The sequence below is a fragment of the Ursus arctos genome, unplaced genomic scaffold, assembly GCF_023065955.2.
Source record: "Ursus arctos isolate Adak ecotype North America unplaced genomic scaffold, UrsArc2.0 scaffold_17, whole genome shotgun sequence".
Taxonomy (NCBI): domain Eukaryota; kingdom Metazoa; phylum Chordata; class Mammalia; order Carnivora; family Ursidae; genus Ursus; species Ursus arctos.
The window spans coordinates 7,648,527-7,665,859 of record NW_026622841.1 but is presented as its reverse complement, the minus strand read 5'-3'; the positions used below and the strand labels follow the sequence as shown (position 1 = coordinate 7,665,859).

Here is a 17,333-nt window from a genome sequence, read left to right as displayed (position 1 = left end):
GTGGGAAGAAAGAAAAGGAACAGTTACTATAAAGAAAGAGTGTCCTAGACATCAGGACTTAATCCTCACGCTAACCCCATTAAACAGATGTTATTAATGACACCCCAGAGATTAAAATAACTTCCCCAAGACTGCAATGTTAGTGAGTGAATGAACTATAATCAGACCTTAAGTCAGGCTGACACAGGATCTACAGCCTTTTTTACTGTACCATATAACCAATATGATCATCCAAACGTCCTGCCATAAGCTCATCACTATTAGCTAAATGAAAGAACAAAATCATGATTCCCTAAATTTTATCAGAGTACTTTCTAATAAAAGAGTTTAATTTTAATCTCCAATAATGAAAAGCACTCCAAATGAATTCAAACAATGATTTTCAACCCATGGCCACGATTCTGATACAACCCTAGGGAGATGAATCCCTGACCTCTTTCACTTACATTTAGAATGGCCAAGTGGATGGCATCATATTTCTTGAGTGTGGTGGAGGGCAAATAAGGTTTAGAACCTCTGAATTCTTAAAAAAAAAAAAAAAAATCAGGAAGGTGGGAGTGCGTTAACAGTCAATATAACAAACCAATATGAGTGCTGTAATAGAGCCAAACTAAAACTGTCAAGACAATTCTGGCAAAAGCAGAAACCTGTAGTCTAGTAAGCCAAAAAAAGAAAAGATAAAGATATATTCCCAGTATGCATAAAGTCTTACGCCAAGTCATGAGCACAGCTGGTGTCAATTCATCTCTACCACTCTGCCTGTCTTACCTACAGAGAAGCTCTATGAGCCGGGCTTGCCGAAAAGCACGTGCAGTGTCTCCTGGAGCGATCACCAAGAGGCCGTCGAGCAGGCCGCACACCGCTGAAAGGAGAGGTGGAGTGACCACACACTGCCTGGGCAGAGGGGCAGGAAGGGATCCGTCACGCGGAAGCTGTGCTGACGCAGTTTCATGCTGACCCGTTACTGAAAATAAGCATAGAGATTATCACTATTTTGTTTACTTTGTGCTTATGTACAATATTCATAAGTCCTGATAATCAGAGGAAAGTCCCTGAAAAGTGCCAAAGAAAGATGGCTGGGGAATTTCCCTAGTACCTGATTCATCTCAACTCCGAGGCCAAGGAAGCAGACATCCAACTCCTTCCTCCACTGTGCGTGTGTGTGTGTGTGTGTGTTTGTGCACGCGCGTGCGTGTGTCTGCCTTGGGTGACAGTGTAAGAGCCAAGACAAGAAGCACACATTTTGTGCCCTCAAGCATTCAGACACTGAGGAACAAACAGTCTACAACTCTTTTTCTAAAATTCCAGGGGCCAGAAGAGCTTTAGAATTCAAAATATTTTAGATTTTAGAAAAGCAGTCAGATACATGTACCGTACACTAATTCACACCTTCACTGGGATCTTGGGTGACACCCCACAATGAAGTAAGTATTTCTATAGTGTGACACATGTATGATCCCACTACACAGGATGCAGAGAGGAAGAGAGACCACCTCAAACCAGCACTGCTCAGGTTCTGCAGCAACGGTATTCAGGTACAGGCAAGTTTTACACCAAGTGAGTTCTGAGAAACCTTTTAACGTTTCAGAGATTCTGGATTTTAGAACTGAAGATATGAGACTGTGGACCTTTCCCAGAAAACTCCACAAGGGATTGTTAACAAGAAAGCTATCTTTGTTAATCTGCCTCAAGACTTTCCCTCATGACCCTCACTTATTATTTCTTTATTTTAAAAAAATCATATTTTGAATAAATTCAGACTTACAGAGTACAAGAGTACAGAGAATTCCCATATACCTTGGCCCAGATCCCTATATATTAATGTTTTACCATATTTTATCTACCTACATACCTATCTTCTTATGAACTGATTATAAGTTGCAAATGCCCCTCCAGCCCTAAATTAATTTCCTAAACAGACTTTGTCTTTTGTAATCACAGTACAATTACCAAAACCAGGAAATTAATAGTGACGCAGTGGTGGCCTCTAATCTATAGACCTTTTCCAAATTTTGATATTATCCCACTAATGTCCCTTATAGCTCCAGAGTTCCCGTGCGGATCCAACTCAGGATCACACCTTGCATTTAGCTGTCATGTCTCTTTGGGTTCTAAACTGGAAGATTTCCTCAGACTTGCTTTGTCTTTCAGGGCCCTGACATTTTGCAAAGAGCACAGGCCAGTTACTTTGTAGAAAATCTGATGCTTGATGTTTCCTCATGAATAGATCTTCAGTGCATCCTACCAGGAAAAAACATGATTCCTATCTGTGCCAGTACTGGTGGTGCTAACTTTGGCCATTTGATCAAGGTGTTATCTACCCGGTTTCTCCACTGTAAAGTTTAATTTTCTTTCATAATTAACTAATTCCTTCGGGGGAAGAATTAGGACTATATAACTTTGGGACTATGTAATATCAAGAAAGATTTGACATTTTAAACCAAATAGAGTCGGGAAAATTAAATTTAGGTAATTCCACAGAAACAATTCAATTGATTTTAAGGGAAAAATTTAAATATTCACAAGATATGTATTCCATGTTTTCAGCATTTTTAGGCCAAGTATACAGAAGAAGATCAATAAAAGGGGAGACACAGAGGTTAAGAAATTCAAACTCATCTAATGTATTTAAAAACTTTATATCTTACCTAAAGAAAATTATCCCAGTTATTTATGTTAGTAATACTCAAATACACTAACAATTTTATTTTTTAATGATTCCTTTCACCTCTGTATATAAATGTAAGCTTACAGATCACAAGAGATCCTGTTAGGTTTTTTTTTTATATAAAATAATTTTTCTTTTTTTTTTTTTTTTTTTAAAGATTTTATTTATGTGACAGAGAGACAGCCAGCAAGAGAGGGAACACAGCAGGGGAGAGGGAGAGGAAGAAGCAGGCTCCCAGCCGAGGAGCTCGATGTGGGAATCGATCCCGAAACGCCAGGATCACACCCTGAGCCAAAGGCAGACGCTTAACGACTGCACTACCCAGGCGCCCCTAAAATAATTTTTCTTTTACAAAAGTTATAAACTAAATTTAAAAATGAAAAGCTAGATGTTTAAAGTGGCCCTAACGTACATGTTAGAGAAAATTTTTTTCACCCTGTCTTAAATCACTTTGGAGCATATTAATTCCCTGGTTAATTAAGAATTAGCAAAACAACAAATAAAAGGACTAACCAGCTTTATTGGCAAATCCTGCTAGATGCTCCAGCTGAGGGAACTAAAATCTCATTATCACCATGAAAAAAAAAAAAATCACATTTTATCTCAATACTATTTTAAAGAGATGGAATTCAAGAAGATATCTAACAACAACAAAATAATTGCTCTAGTATTATGGCTCACTGACAATATATATCTAATGCTTTGCAGCACTGTTCAGTGGCAGATTCAACAAAAAGGATTAAAAAGATTTTTTTGTCAAATATACACGCTTAAGTGATTGGCAACCAGTAAAACTGCATGAATACACATTTTAAGCACAATCCTTGAAAATAAAATAAATCCAAATCAAGAATAATGCAACAAAAAACAAAACAAAAAAACCCACACAACTTATGTCCACACAAAAACCTGTGCATCAATGTTCATAGCAGTATTATTCCTACTAGCCAAAAAGTGGAAAAATCAATTGTCCGTCAACTGAAGAATGGGTAAATAAAATGTGGTATATCCATACAGTGGAATATATTTAGCAATAAAAAGAAATTAAGTACTGACACATAATACAACACGGATCAACCTTGAAAACATTATGCTAAGTGAAAAAAAACAGTCGCAAAAAAATACATACTATATGATTGCTTTTTTATGAAATTTCCATAACTTCCCAGGCCTAGGACTGGGAAGGATCAAAAGAGATGAGGCATACATTAGCCACATTGCTAATGGCAAGGTTTCTTTTTGGGGTGATGAAAATGTTCTAAAATTGATTGAGTGGCGATGCTTGCACAGCTCTGTGAATAGACTCAAAACCAATGATTTCACTTATTAAATGGGTGACTGTATGGTATGTAAATTATTCTCAATGAAGTTATTAAAAAAAGAGTAAGGTAACATACTTTTAGAGATAAATGTTCATGAAATTCATTATCAAATTGCATTTCGTGCTCTGTGTCCTTAACTATTTAAACAATGTGAGTTTGCTCTTTTTATTCGTTAGAGGATCAAATGAGTACTTTCTACAATTCAATACTTTTTTATATTGTTAACATATATTACTAAAAAAATGAAATGGGACATTGTTTAGAAAGTTAGGGAACAAATACTATAATAAAAATTCAGAGTAGAGTCTTAATTAACCAATTATTTCTGAAGTTTTAGAAAGCCTTTTCCCTGCAGATGCTTATCCTTCAGTGTTTACAATTACCTTCTTTTTAGGTAGCATATTCCTTACATGTGATGAATTTAATGCTACTGAATAAAGGCCTGTACATTCTCTAGAACAAAGAAAAGCTAAGTTATAATCTTCCAAATATATAAAGTTTGAAGCATAATACAGTTGGAAGCAGTCCCTAATACAAAGAATAGAATTTATACACTGCCATTAATAAAAATAATTCCCAGGCTACTCATCAAGCATTTCTAATAAAATAAAGATGCAACATATTTTGTGGACTTTAAAGTGGAAGTGTTCCCCTTGAAAAATACTTATGACTGGATTCTCTCCACTTTCAAGTGGTCTACTGTAGTAAATTGAAGTGTCTTCCCTAAAGAGGGAGAAAAATGAAGGTAACTAATATCTATTAGTTCCCCAGTTCAAACACTAAACATCTACGCTTAGCTAATAAGAAACCATATGGCAATCAGATGACTAAATTCCATTTATTAGTTAAGGGTATTTGTTTTGTTAATTTCTGATATATTTATTCTATCATGGACTGGACCACTTCATTTTGTTCTTATCTGGACATTCATTGTGTTCTGTGACTTATTTAATTTTGTTCTTACGTAGACATTTAGTTTCAAAATATCTGGACCAACTTGTCATTTTTCTTTTTGAAAGTAGAATGTCTTCCTAAAAGGGTACCTTGGGCCACGAACTGGTCATGTGAGGCTTCAGGGAGAGGCACTGCTGAGGACCCAAGTGGTGGAAATTCATCACTCCCCGAGGAAGGTGCCACCTATCAAGCAGCAGAGAAAACTGTTTTATTCTTAACATTCATTCATTCATGTTACCACATGGAAAGTGAAACAGAAGCAATATGTACACAAAATATCCTTAAACAAGAAGGTTAGTAACAAAACTACACTAGTTAGTATGACTGGAAAACATTCTATATCTTGAGACCTGTGAGTTTTTTGAACAGCACTTTCTACTACTTCTTATAGGGCCTGCTGGAATTTATGTAAATCAGTAACTCAAAGGAGCAAAGTTTTTATTTGAAGCCCATTTAGGATTTTAAGGTCTGGATATGGCCTATCCCCTCTTATTGCCCAAATGTGAAAAGGTAAAACATACTCCTTTAATTTTGCATAATTCACTGTCCCTGAGATAATCTGCCCTACTTTGATTCATAGTAAGAGGGGTTCGTTTTATAAGTTTTAAATGGCACACACAAATTTTAATAATGCCTAAGGAAAAAATCAACAGAAATATTGAAAGATTTTTCTCTACCTTTCCCCATATCACAAAAGAACTGTTTCAGGCAGTATGCTGACACTGTGTTTCAGAATACAGTATTTTTTAAAACATTAAACATAACATAAATTCTGTAGAAGACAAACACAATTTTACCTACGGGTTTACAGATGAGCAGACTGTGTGGCCTCCTAAAACGGAAAAAGTTCAAACTGATGTATCTGGCACTTTCTCTGTGAAAAATACCTTATTTAGAGAGGTTAGATCACTCTTTTTCTTACCACCAATTTACTTTCTCTGAAATAGTCTGAACTTCCCATAGCTGGATAAGCTCCATGTCAGCGCACGTATACAGTATGAACTGTCACTAACACTTATGAATCAACCCTACCTCAAACTCAGATACCATACAGCTCAGTACTTGTATATTGATTGTGTATTTATCTTAACATATAAAGTAGGGTACCTTAGACTTGATATGACAGAATAAAAATGAAAACCAAGGTTATTTTTGTTTTTAGTTTCTGTTAACAAACAGAATAGAAATCTGAAGAAAATGGCTGATGGAATTTATATACAGTTTTTAAAATCCCTCTTTGAACTTAAGACTTTAATCATTTCTCACCACTTCAAGTATGACATTACAATAACAAATAACTAACAGAAAGCTGTAGCCAATAAATGTAAGCCAAGCCCATAAAGTCATCTAAAACTGTGAACCTGGATAAATTTCAGTCTAAATAAATACTCATAAATAATCATATATTAAATAACTTATTTTATCTAATATTAGATCTAGATAATAGGAAAAAAACCTAAAATTTATTTTTCTAAAAATGATATTTACCTACAACTGGCTCTAAGAAATATTCAAAAAAAAAAAAATTCCTGTCAACAGACAATCAAATAACTTCCACAGTCTGGGAAGACAACAATCATAACCGAGACTGATATCACAAAGACGGTATGGCACATGCCACAAGCTCCTTGGTTTGTATAATAAAATTTAAGAGGACAATGATGCTAGAATCCTTTATCTTTTCACTGAACATCCTTGTGTGTGCTGTCTGAAAATTACAAAAAGAACCCCTCTTACTGTGAATCAAGTAGGGCAGACTATCTCAGGGAGAGTGAATTTATGCAAAAGTTAAAGGAGTATGTTTTAGCCTTTAAACATTTAGGCAATATGAGGGCATAGGCCACATCCAGTCCTCACTACTGACAAAAACAGAGGTAGCACTAAGTGCAGGAAAAAACGGTTCCTAAGGGACCACAGAATACCTGGCTCATTAGAAGAAAGCAAAATCACAAGGTTTGACCAAAGGTCAGGCATTAATAAAAGTTGTGATTTTCCTCATTATAGTCCAAGGAAATGATACACAAATTTAGAAAATATGATTTTAGAAAGCACCTACCTTAATAGTTATAACTTACCCTCTATGGTTGAGAAAACACAAGGACTTCTTTATATAGTAATACATTGTGTCTTAAAATTTGATTATGGGTGATTTATATTTCTACTAACCTATCTATATTTTTTAATTTTGCTTTATTAACACATTATTATTTTAAGAAGTAAAGACAAAAAAGTATTAAACTGAATAGCTCTGGTCCTATGCTCAAATCCTTGCTTGTTTGAAAATAATCTCCAATGGGTATTTATTTGATTACATGTAATAATATATACATCAATATGTAAATATGTTACTTTTTATCTTGAAATCCAAGTAACAACTAGTCCATCTTAAATTCAAGTATTAGCTTCTGGAAGGTGGAGGAGCCCATAATGCCACAGGTAGAAAAGGCCTCATCTAGTCCAGGTCCTCATTTAGAGATAAGGACCAAAAATAAGGGCCCAAGGTCACACTCTAATTAGGATTCTCAGTTGAGGACTATACTCATGACAGCACCAATACACTCAAGCCAGACGAAGTCCTCAGACAAACACCCAGAATGCTGGCGAGCCAAGTTGAGCATGCTTTGTCACCTCTTCCCCCCACAGCAGAGAACACACATTCTCATTTGCTCTCTACCCCACAGTAACCAGAAAGCCCCAGGTGGGAGGCCAAGGCTGTCCTCATAACAGTAAGTCTGTCTAATTCTTCTATCTATCACTTGTTGTATTCATTAAAATGAATACAGTACAAAATCACAATCTAGACATTTTCCTCTTTCCTGTCTGCCACATGACACATTCTGAGATTTTCAATTTACATTCCCTTGATAAGACAAATAAAACTGAGTTTTCCTTGAATTGAAGTATATATACTTGTAGCATTCTCACCTTACTGGTATTATAAGAGGCAATAAAAGCCTATTAGTACAGATAAATTGGTGTTACTTAAAGCCACTGTCCTAAAACAGAATCAAATTTTGCTTATAAAAACTAAAAAAGATAATAACCTTTTCTTCAATGTGTTTATAAACAGATTTGATAGCTAAAGAAGCTTTCTAAATCATGCCTCATTGTAAAATAGGCAGTTACAATTTTAAAAGAGTCCCTTTGAAGTAGCAGAAAATAGCAGTCATTTTCCATATCAAAGTAGAATTTGGGTTTAAAAAAAAAGACAATTTCTGTCATACAAACAAAATGCATCTATGTTCAAAACTATTTTCTTTGTATTCTGTCCTACAGAAATGAAAGTGTTCACTGGATACTTCAAAGTTTTTTGAAAGCTAATTTAGGACTTGAATATTTTATTTGTCAAGGAATTTTATAATATTTTCTATATCTTCTTTCATTAAGAGTAGATTGGTTCCCAAGTTAGTTAGTTGGTTTTTAAAAAATTAAAAGAGAACAAAGGAAGAAAATGCGGATCTGTGAGATGAAAAAGGGTACAAAACAACTCACACTGTTAACATGGTAAAATACAGAGTATGGGAAGTTTCTAAGGAAACTCCAGGTTTTATGTGTTCAGTACTACAGATGATACCTGTCTCTATGCCCAAGAGCAGAAAAGCTCCAGCACGCTTCACAATCTGTAATCATTAATTCCCACCAAAATATAATAAGAACTTTAACTCACTTCAACTATATAGATCCATGATTCAAATGGATTGTGTACAATACAAAAAAAAAAAAAAGAAAGAAAAGGAAGCTCAGAAAAATATCACTGAAGGAAGGAGCATAAGATGATATAAGATTCTTGCCTAACTATAAGCATGCAGAGACTTAACCCTAGGATATAATCACAGTCCCTATGCCCTACTGAATACAATTTAAGAGAACACGTTTCCTAGAGCTTGTCCTATTCCATTCCCCATTAGCTTTGTGACCCTACGCCAAATACCTGAATTCTTATAGACACCACTTCTTCACTTGTGAAAGGGTACCACTCTCAAATGGTGTAGATTTAACACCTTAGCTCATCTGTAGCACCCCAGCAAACAGCAAACTAGAGGGTGTTGTCATCTGAGCTCTAAAGGCCAAAGTTGACTCTCCACATATATCAAAACTAACTATATAAAATAACCAATTTTACCAAAATTAAGGAAATACATTTTAGTACAAATATAAAATAAGACCCAAACTTATTTTACTTATTTCAGTTACAGTTACCTGCTTACTAAAATTGCTGAAATCAATCTCAAAATGTTTTTGCTAATTTCTTTAAATGTCTGCACTTGACAGTAATGGCTACACCTCTATAGTAACTACTAGTTACTATAGTCTGGATAACTTCAAACACACCAAAGTGAATACAAAACACAGGAAAAAACCCCACAAAATAAATATCATTTGCTCTAATGATTTTTAAAAGAATAATTGTTCATAAAATAGTACATGCTAAGTACACAGAAAGGAATGAATATTCTATTTTCACTAGCCATTACACTCATTCTAATATCACATACAAAAAAAATCATAGTAGAAAAAACTAATATGGAGATATTACTAACCATCAATATCTAAGTCTTATTTAAAAGAATCAATATTAGGGGCATCTGAGTGCCTTGACTCTTGATTTTGGCTCAGGTCATGATCTCACGGGTTGTGAGACTGAGCCTGGCATCGGGCTCCGCGCTCAGCAGGGAATCTGCTTCTCTCTCTTCCTCCCTCTCCCTCTGCTCCTCCCCCACCCCCGTTATGCTCTCGCTCTCTAAAATAAATATATCTTTTAAAAAAAAGAATCAATATTAAATTTTTATACAAAAAAAAACCACACCACAATAAACTTACTTATTTTCATTGTACTACAGCCCTGTGGCCTATATTATCAACACTTAGGAACTAGAATCTCACTTCTATTTTTTTTTCTTACTAAAATATACAGGTTATTAGGTCCTGGGTAACCCACAGGTGATTGAAATTTATTTAAACAAAGTATCTCATTCTCTTTCTCTCTCTCTCCACCATCATGCAAACTGCTGTCTCCCCAGGTTTTCCCGGGTCACCACACTGGAGGTATGTACCCACTCTATCACTAATTCCCTCATCAAAACGATTTTTCTTCTAAAAAGCCGCTTCGATTCATCCCTGCTTTAATTGTCCTTGGTCTACTCTTCATTCTATAAAATAACTTGTAACTACCATCACACAAATGCCAATACATATTTCTGTAATGTCAACTGTCATGTTTCATGCATTTTACTTGGCTGAAGTATCTTTATATCTGTATCTTTATAGCTATTATATCTTACCTCTTCAAACCCAAAAACAGACTTAGCTCTCTTAGCTAACACCTATCTGGTAATTAAACTTTAGCCTTCGTTCCATACTCCAAACAAACCAGGCATTTTCTGAGTATCTAATGCTTTCAGTACCACACAACTTGGCATGCAATTATTTTCTCATTGTGCTTCATGTTCTTGACTAGACTTTCAACTCTTGGAAGAGGGTACTGAATCCTAAGACACATCTAAGTATGTTTTCAGCTCCCGGCAAATGTGTGCATACATCTTAGAAAGATTAATCCTTTAAAGCTCACTTCAATTGCCACGTCTTATACAAAATCACTTTCTATTTCATCACGCCCTCTAACGTAACATCACAGCACCCTAACTATAACATCTACTATGGCACCTATCACAGCTGGCTTTGTCACGAAGGAGTAGAACATCACAGCCAACAACCTGGGCTCTAGAGCCAAACGTACTTCTGAGTATGCTCTTATTCAGTTACCAGCACCGAAACCTTGAACAAGACACTTATTCATTGCATGCCTTAATCTCTTCTTTTGTAAAATAGCAATAGTAAGAATCCCATAAGTAATTTCTCTTTAAATGTTTAAATAAACTTAAACTAAAATAAAATCAATTTTATTTAAACTGGTGCTTCCAAAATTTTCAAAGAATCACATATATATTTCACAAAGAAAAGCTCAAAAGGAAAGAAACCACATCTCTTTTATTTTGACAACTGATAAAACAGATTCAAAAAAATACAGACATAATTCTGCTCAACAGCAGTAAAAACAAACAAACAAACACATTTTGGTCAGAAAACTGTTGCTGCATACCGGTGTATACTAGGCATAAGTACCCATCTAGTGTGGATATTTCTAAGAAGTACAAATGAGATTTCAGGAGAAAAACCAACCAATGCCTGACCCCTCCTACCTGGGAGAAGGAGACACTGAGCTGGATAGAAGCCATCTCTGAAAAAGACAGTTACTTACAAGGACAATGCACCAACATGAAAATGACACTCCTTACCCAGTCTGTAATTTATGAACATACATGTCCCAATCCCTACAAAGTTTGCAAAACAACTAAGCTAATACATTCATTAGATAACACCATCAAAGTCCCTAATGTGGCATTAACGGCACAGAACGAACAATGACCCAGTGACAGCACACTAGATGATATGACCCAAATCAAAAGACAGTGCTTTCTTTAGAAAGACAAAATGGAAAAACAACCAATAAACAAACTGCATCTTTTGTCATATCTGGGAAATAGACAAAATAATGATATAAATAACCAGATACACTTATTGGCAAGATTTAAATCCACTGAACTGACACCTCAATATGTAACTTCAACATATTCTTATACTTAAGAAAGTATTAGCTGACTTAGGCATGACAGCTTAGGTTTAAAGTAATACTAGTATATGAGCACCTTGGTGGCTCAGTCGGTTAAGTGTCTGACTCTTGATTCCAGCTCAGGTCATGATCTGATCTGCAGAGTCTGCTGAGGTTTTTCCCTCTCTCTGCCCCTCCCTCCCACGTACTCCCTGCCCCCCCCAATTAATAAATAAATCTTTAAAAATAAATAAATAGGGGCGCCTGGGTGGCTCAGTCGTTAAGCGTCTGCCTTCGGCTCAGGGCGTGATCCCAGTGTTCTGGGATCGAGCCCCACATCAGGCTCCTCCGCTGGAAGCCTGCTTCTTCCTCTCCCACTCCCCCTGCTTGTGTTCCCTTTCTGGCTGGCTGTCTCTATCTCTGTCAAATGAATAAATAAAATCTTTAAAAAAAAATTTAAAAAAATAATAAAAATATAAATAAATAAATAAAGTAATACTGGTATAATGCATAAATTCTCCAATTTTTTTTTCCTGTTGGAACAAAAACATACAGTCTCTAGCATGGCAAGAAAAACACGACAATTAGCAAAATTTGGGGTAATGAGATTATTTTTGTGAATAAAAGTCACCAATTTGGTGAGTTAAGTCACCAATACCAAAGCTCTTCTATTTGGAACCCAAAAGAAGAAAACAAAGAGTTGACTGTAAAAATTCCAACAGATAATTATCTTTTGAGAAACTACACAAAATCAATCTCACATAGAACCATCATAATTCTTTCAAAAAAAAAAAGATTTCCATTGATATACATTTCTAAAAGAATATGTAACATCTAAACACAAGCAGGTTAAAGAGTCTTAAGCAGGTTAAAGAGTCTTACGTTAAGAGGTGCTTCTATTTTAATAATGATTACAATAAATAACATATTTCTAAAATTTTTCTCAGGAAATCTAGTATCTTGGGGCACCTGGGTGGCTCACTTGTTAAGTGTCTGGCTTTGGCTCAGGGCGTGATCCCAGAGTCCTGGGATCGAGCCCAACATCAGGCTCCTCCGCTGGGAGCCTGCTTCTTCCTCTCCCACTCCCCCTGCCTCTGTTCCCTCTCTTGCTGGCTCTCTCTCTGTCAAATAAATAAATAAAATCTTTAAAAAAAAAAAAAAGAAAAGAAAACCTAGTATCTCAATCTATAAGATTTGTTATTATTAAAATATCTATTACTATATATATATTATATACATGTGTTATTTTTATATATCATTATCTTTTATATAATACAGAAATGCAAACGTACTTATTCTTGCATAGGATAAATACAACTTGGTATCTACAAATTAGCTAAGATGACTCAAAGTTAATTAGCACAATTGCTACTTACTGAGTACCTACTATGAGCAAAGAACTGAAGAATGTACAAATTTCAAGGTTGGTCTACAGATAGCCCTTTTAATAGACAGGGAAGCCTAAGAATTACTTTTAAGCACATATTAATGCTGCCCTTCTGTGAACTAAATAATGAATACAGCTCTTTTTTGCATTTCATCATATTGTTTCGCTTGTTGAGACGAAGATACATACTATTTCTAGCAAGGAAAGGAAAGCATGACATCTAGTGGAACTGGGGTAGGTGCTCTACTTTTCCAAATAAAGGCTCAGTGCAGCACTAACCACAAACTCTTCTACTCTAGGGGTAAAAAATAACTCCTAAAACTGCAGCAAAAAGTACCAGTGCTGGGAAACTATAGGAAGTGAATCTTATTATTGCCTTATAATTATTTATTATTCTCATGTTATTTTTGCTCCTGCAGCTGCAGTGCCAAGCCTTTGCCTTCCTTGATAGGGTCTATGACACAGTAACACTTTATGATTCAATGTAATGTTTCCCAGTTGAGAGGAAATTGTATGTTTGTAAAACAAGTGAAACCTAGTATCAGTCATATTTAGATACTTAATGTGTCTCAAACTTTTTAGAACAAAACAACTTATGAATGAAAAGAAAAAGGAAGGCAGGCAGGCATAAATTTCAGGTATTTCAGATAATCAAAACAAGCTTCTATCTGATGCAAATATTTAGAAATGTGCTTAAAATCTCCAGTACCAAACTGGAATCGTTTGAATGGGTCCATTTTCTCCAAATTGCTTTGCCTTTAAGCAAAACTGCACGGTATTCAAGCATTATTATCATATGGGATCTATTCTATTACTACTGATAAACATTTTTAAACTTTTATGCTTCTGGTTCTATCAAATAATGTATAAAAAAGGTTGTAAATTTACATAAAAGGACATTCAGTATAGCTGTATGAGTACATCAGACCCTAGTTCTACACAGACAGCAGTTCAAAGAAATCACAGCCATCGGGCGCCTGGCTGGCTCAGTTGGTAATGGAGCATGGGACTCTTGATGTCAGGGTTGTGGGTTTGAGCCCCATGCTGGCTACAGAGATTACTTAATAAAATAAATAAATAAAATTTAAAAAAAATAAATAAGTAAATCACTTTTTAAATCATAACCTTATACTTTATATACAGTTTTATCTGTACACTATGTAAATTCAAATTCTTTCAGAGATTCAAAATGAAGCACTTATGCATTCTTTAGAAGTACCATTGTTTCCAAGGTGGAGAGAGAACTTGAATCTTGATCTTGATTGGATATCCTAGATGGAGCCCTCCAAAACTTGAATGAGTCATCTAAACCTGTAACAACAGGAAAACTGTCAACATGAATACAGTCTCCTGGGTACTGGAACATTTTAAAGAAAGAATACTTGTTATAGGAAACCAATCAAGAACTTGTTACAAGAAACCAACCAAAAACTAAGAAAAAAAGTTTGCTTGATTGTTATTATTCTTAATTAATTTATATATAAAGCTTATTTCACAAAAATTTTAATGACAATTAGTGAAGGTTGCTTAGCTTAATCTAATTCAGTTTATCAAGACTACCAGCTCCCAAACTTTAATGTGCATAAGAATCATAAAGGGCTTATTAAGGCAATTTCCTGGGTCCTATTCCCAGAGATTCCACTCCCCCAAATCAGGGTGGGAGCCGTAATCTTGCATTTAACAAGTTCACAAAAGATTTCATTGATGTTGGTTCAAGGGCCATGCTTTGAGTAACACTGATCCAGAGAAATCCAAAAAATGAAATGGGTCACTTTCCTAACAAGGATATTTATTTAAAATTTCAGAAATTTTGGGGATGCCTGGATGGCTCAGTTGGTTAAGCGTTTGACTCTGATTTCAGCTCAGGTCATGGGTTAGGAAATGAAGCTGCACATCGGGCTCCATACTGGGCGTGGAGTCTGCTTAAGATTCTCTCTCTCCCTCTCCCTCTACCCCTCCCTCTGCCCCATCTCTTTAAAAAAAAAAAATATGTTTAAAAGCTTCATCAAATGTCATTTTCGTCTTAATTCCTCCAAGAATTGAGCAGAAAAGTGAATTAGAAATTCACACTTAAGTATCTGGGAGTAAAGGAACTATGTCTGCAATTCACTCTTAGAATAATTCAGAAAAAAAAATATATATATACACATACACATGCATATAAATATATAAATTTTATTTAAACACATACATATACATACACATGGTGTAGGGGAACAAATACAGTAAAATGTTAACATTTGAGAATGTTTTTGCATTCTTGCACCTTTTCTGTAAGTGTGAAATTATGTCAAAATTTTCAAAAATTACTATTAAAAATTAATTTTAAAATACAACTTATTTTTTTAAATCATTAAGTTATTATTATGAGACAAAAGTATTTATATGTGCCAACAGCATAGGAAATCCAAAAGAATCTACAAATAGAAATAAAAAGGTTTCAGCAAGATATTTTGATGAGTACCATACCAAAAACAAATAGCTTTTTGATATATTAGCAAAACAAATTAGAAAATTAGTAGGAAAAGGTCTCATTTTTGATTGCCTAGGAAGAACCTTCCAAAAAGTTTAAAACATCTAATAGAGAAAAAAACTGTAAGACTCTACTGAAGGGCATGAAATAACTTATAAAACATTAATAAGATGTCAAAATGGTTTCCATGAAGAATTTATAACGTAGAAAAATGCTTAGGCAATGAGTGGAAGGAGGGAACAAAAATGTACATAGATATGAACACAATCATGTAAAACAAACAAAAGCTATAGGGAGAGAGAAGACTAGAGATTTAAAATCCACCCTGACATTAACAAAGGTCATGTCTGCGTAGTGGAGCCTAGAGATAAATGTTTTCCTGTGTACTTTCATCATTTTTCAAATATTTTGTAACAAACACGTAGGTTTTCAATAGTTTTTAAAAAGTTAGATTTCATAAAAATAAAAATATATACTTACCATTTAAATCGCTGCCTTCTGATGTTCCATCCAGAGCAGGGAAATTCGAATTGAATGTATAGCGTCCCAGGTAACAGTATTTTACCATCTGATTCAAATGTTCATAAACACGGCAGTGATATAAAAGAGCCTGAAGGGCAGGTTTTCCTGTGAGCGACAGGCCAGAGTCCTCATCGTGGACACAGGGGCCCTGTAGGAAAGAAAAGAGGGAGAGAAAAAAAAGAGACACTGATTTATACCATAATTTCTCCCAAAAAGACCTGCTGTCTGCCCCACATTCCCCTCAACAAATCCAATGGGTCCCAGGTGCTACCATGATCCTTCCACCTCCCTTTGCCCCTCCCCCTACCCAAAGCAGCCTGACCTAGGGCAAATATTTCACAGTTCTCTAAATTTTTGTCGCCTAAAAATCCTCTGAAGGCAGAAGACTGATCTAGTCTCTCTCTTGAGGGATAGACATTAGTTTACAAAGCTTCTATGAAATGGTTCAGTTTCAACCAAGTAATTACATACTTGAGCCACAAATACAATAAAAGCAGTATTTTTCAACCTACACAGAATAAAGTAAGTAGTCAAATATCTGAAATAATGTGATCCAGCAATTACGTTCCAAATTATTTTTTGCACCTATCAATATGCCAGATGAAAATGAAAAGACTCATTACTATCCAGGATAAAACTTGTTTGCCACATTACTTCTCACTCAATTAATCCTGCCAAGTGTAACACGCAAGCACGCATGCCCACACATATGCTCTCCAACAGGAGGCTGAGAAGAATCTGCCATTATACAATTTTAATCTCGTTGAACTTTTTTCCAAACAATGTTTTGCACTGCCACTCACTACTTTTCCTGGAATATCCAGTGGCAAAAATCAAGCAGTCAGGATACTCTTAAAGTTTGCGAATAATCCTGTCACTAGCTTATAATTATGTTTTTGGAAAATGATAATAAAGTTATGATTTTTAAAACACACCATAAGAGAGAGAAAAATAAAAGACAAAACAGAAATCTAAGTGCTGCCAGGAAAGGTATGGTCAAAGCATACTCAAAGTTTATCATTAACTGTGAGATTTATGTATGGGTCCCTTTTCTCATGTCTGCTCATCACCAAGGAAAGACGGATGTTAAAACTTACTATCCAGGAAAATAAAATGATTCACAAGTTAAAGTATAATTAAAACAGTAAGATTATTTCCATTAACCTTTCTTTTTCAGGATATTATCATTACAATCAAACCTCTTACTTCGTTATTAAATAACTTTTATGGTCATGAATTTGTTATTGTTGTAAATAAGCCTACCTAATACTGTGAGCTTACGCTTCTTCAGTAGAGCAATTTACAGATTTAATTAAGAAATAAAAGACTATTTAATGAGCAACCAGCACATGATGGTCCCCGCCTAACTTTAAGTTTTGAGGTCTAGAAGAAGCCAG

The 17,333-nt window shown here is 35.1% G+C and overlaps 1 protein-coding gene across 5 annotated transcripts in view; it reads right to left on the bottom strand.

Annotated features, from left to right (window-relative positions):
* The window catches only part of RTTN (rotatin), a 182,450-nt gene that overhangs the window by 77,589 nt on the left and 87,528 nt on the right, over positions 1-17,333 (bottom strand). For all 5 annotated transcript variants that reach the window (XM_026496475.4, XM_048218461.2, XM_026496476.4 and 2 more), the window contains 4 exons: positions 15,895-16,084; positions 14,161-14,252; positions 5,034-5,127; positions 769-964 (listed from right to left, as the gene is read on the bottom strand). In XM_026496475.4, coding sequence (XP_026352260.2) covers positions 769-964; positions 5,034-5,127; positions 14,161-14,252; positions 15,895-16,084 — 572 coding nt within the window. The remainder of the gene's footprint in view (positions 1-768; positions 965-5,033; positions 5,128-14,160; positions 14,253-15,894; positions 16,085-17,333) is intronic.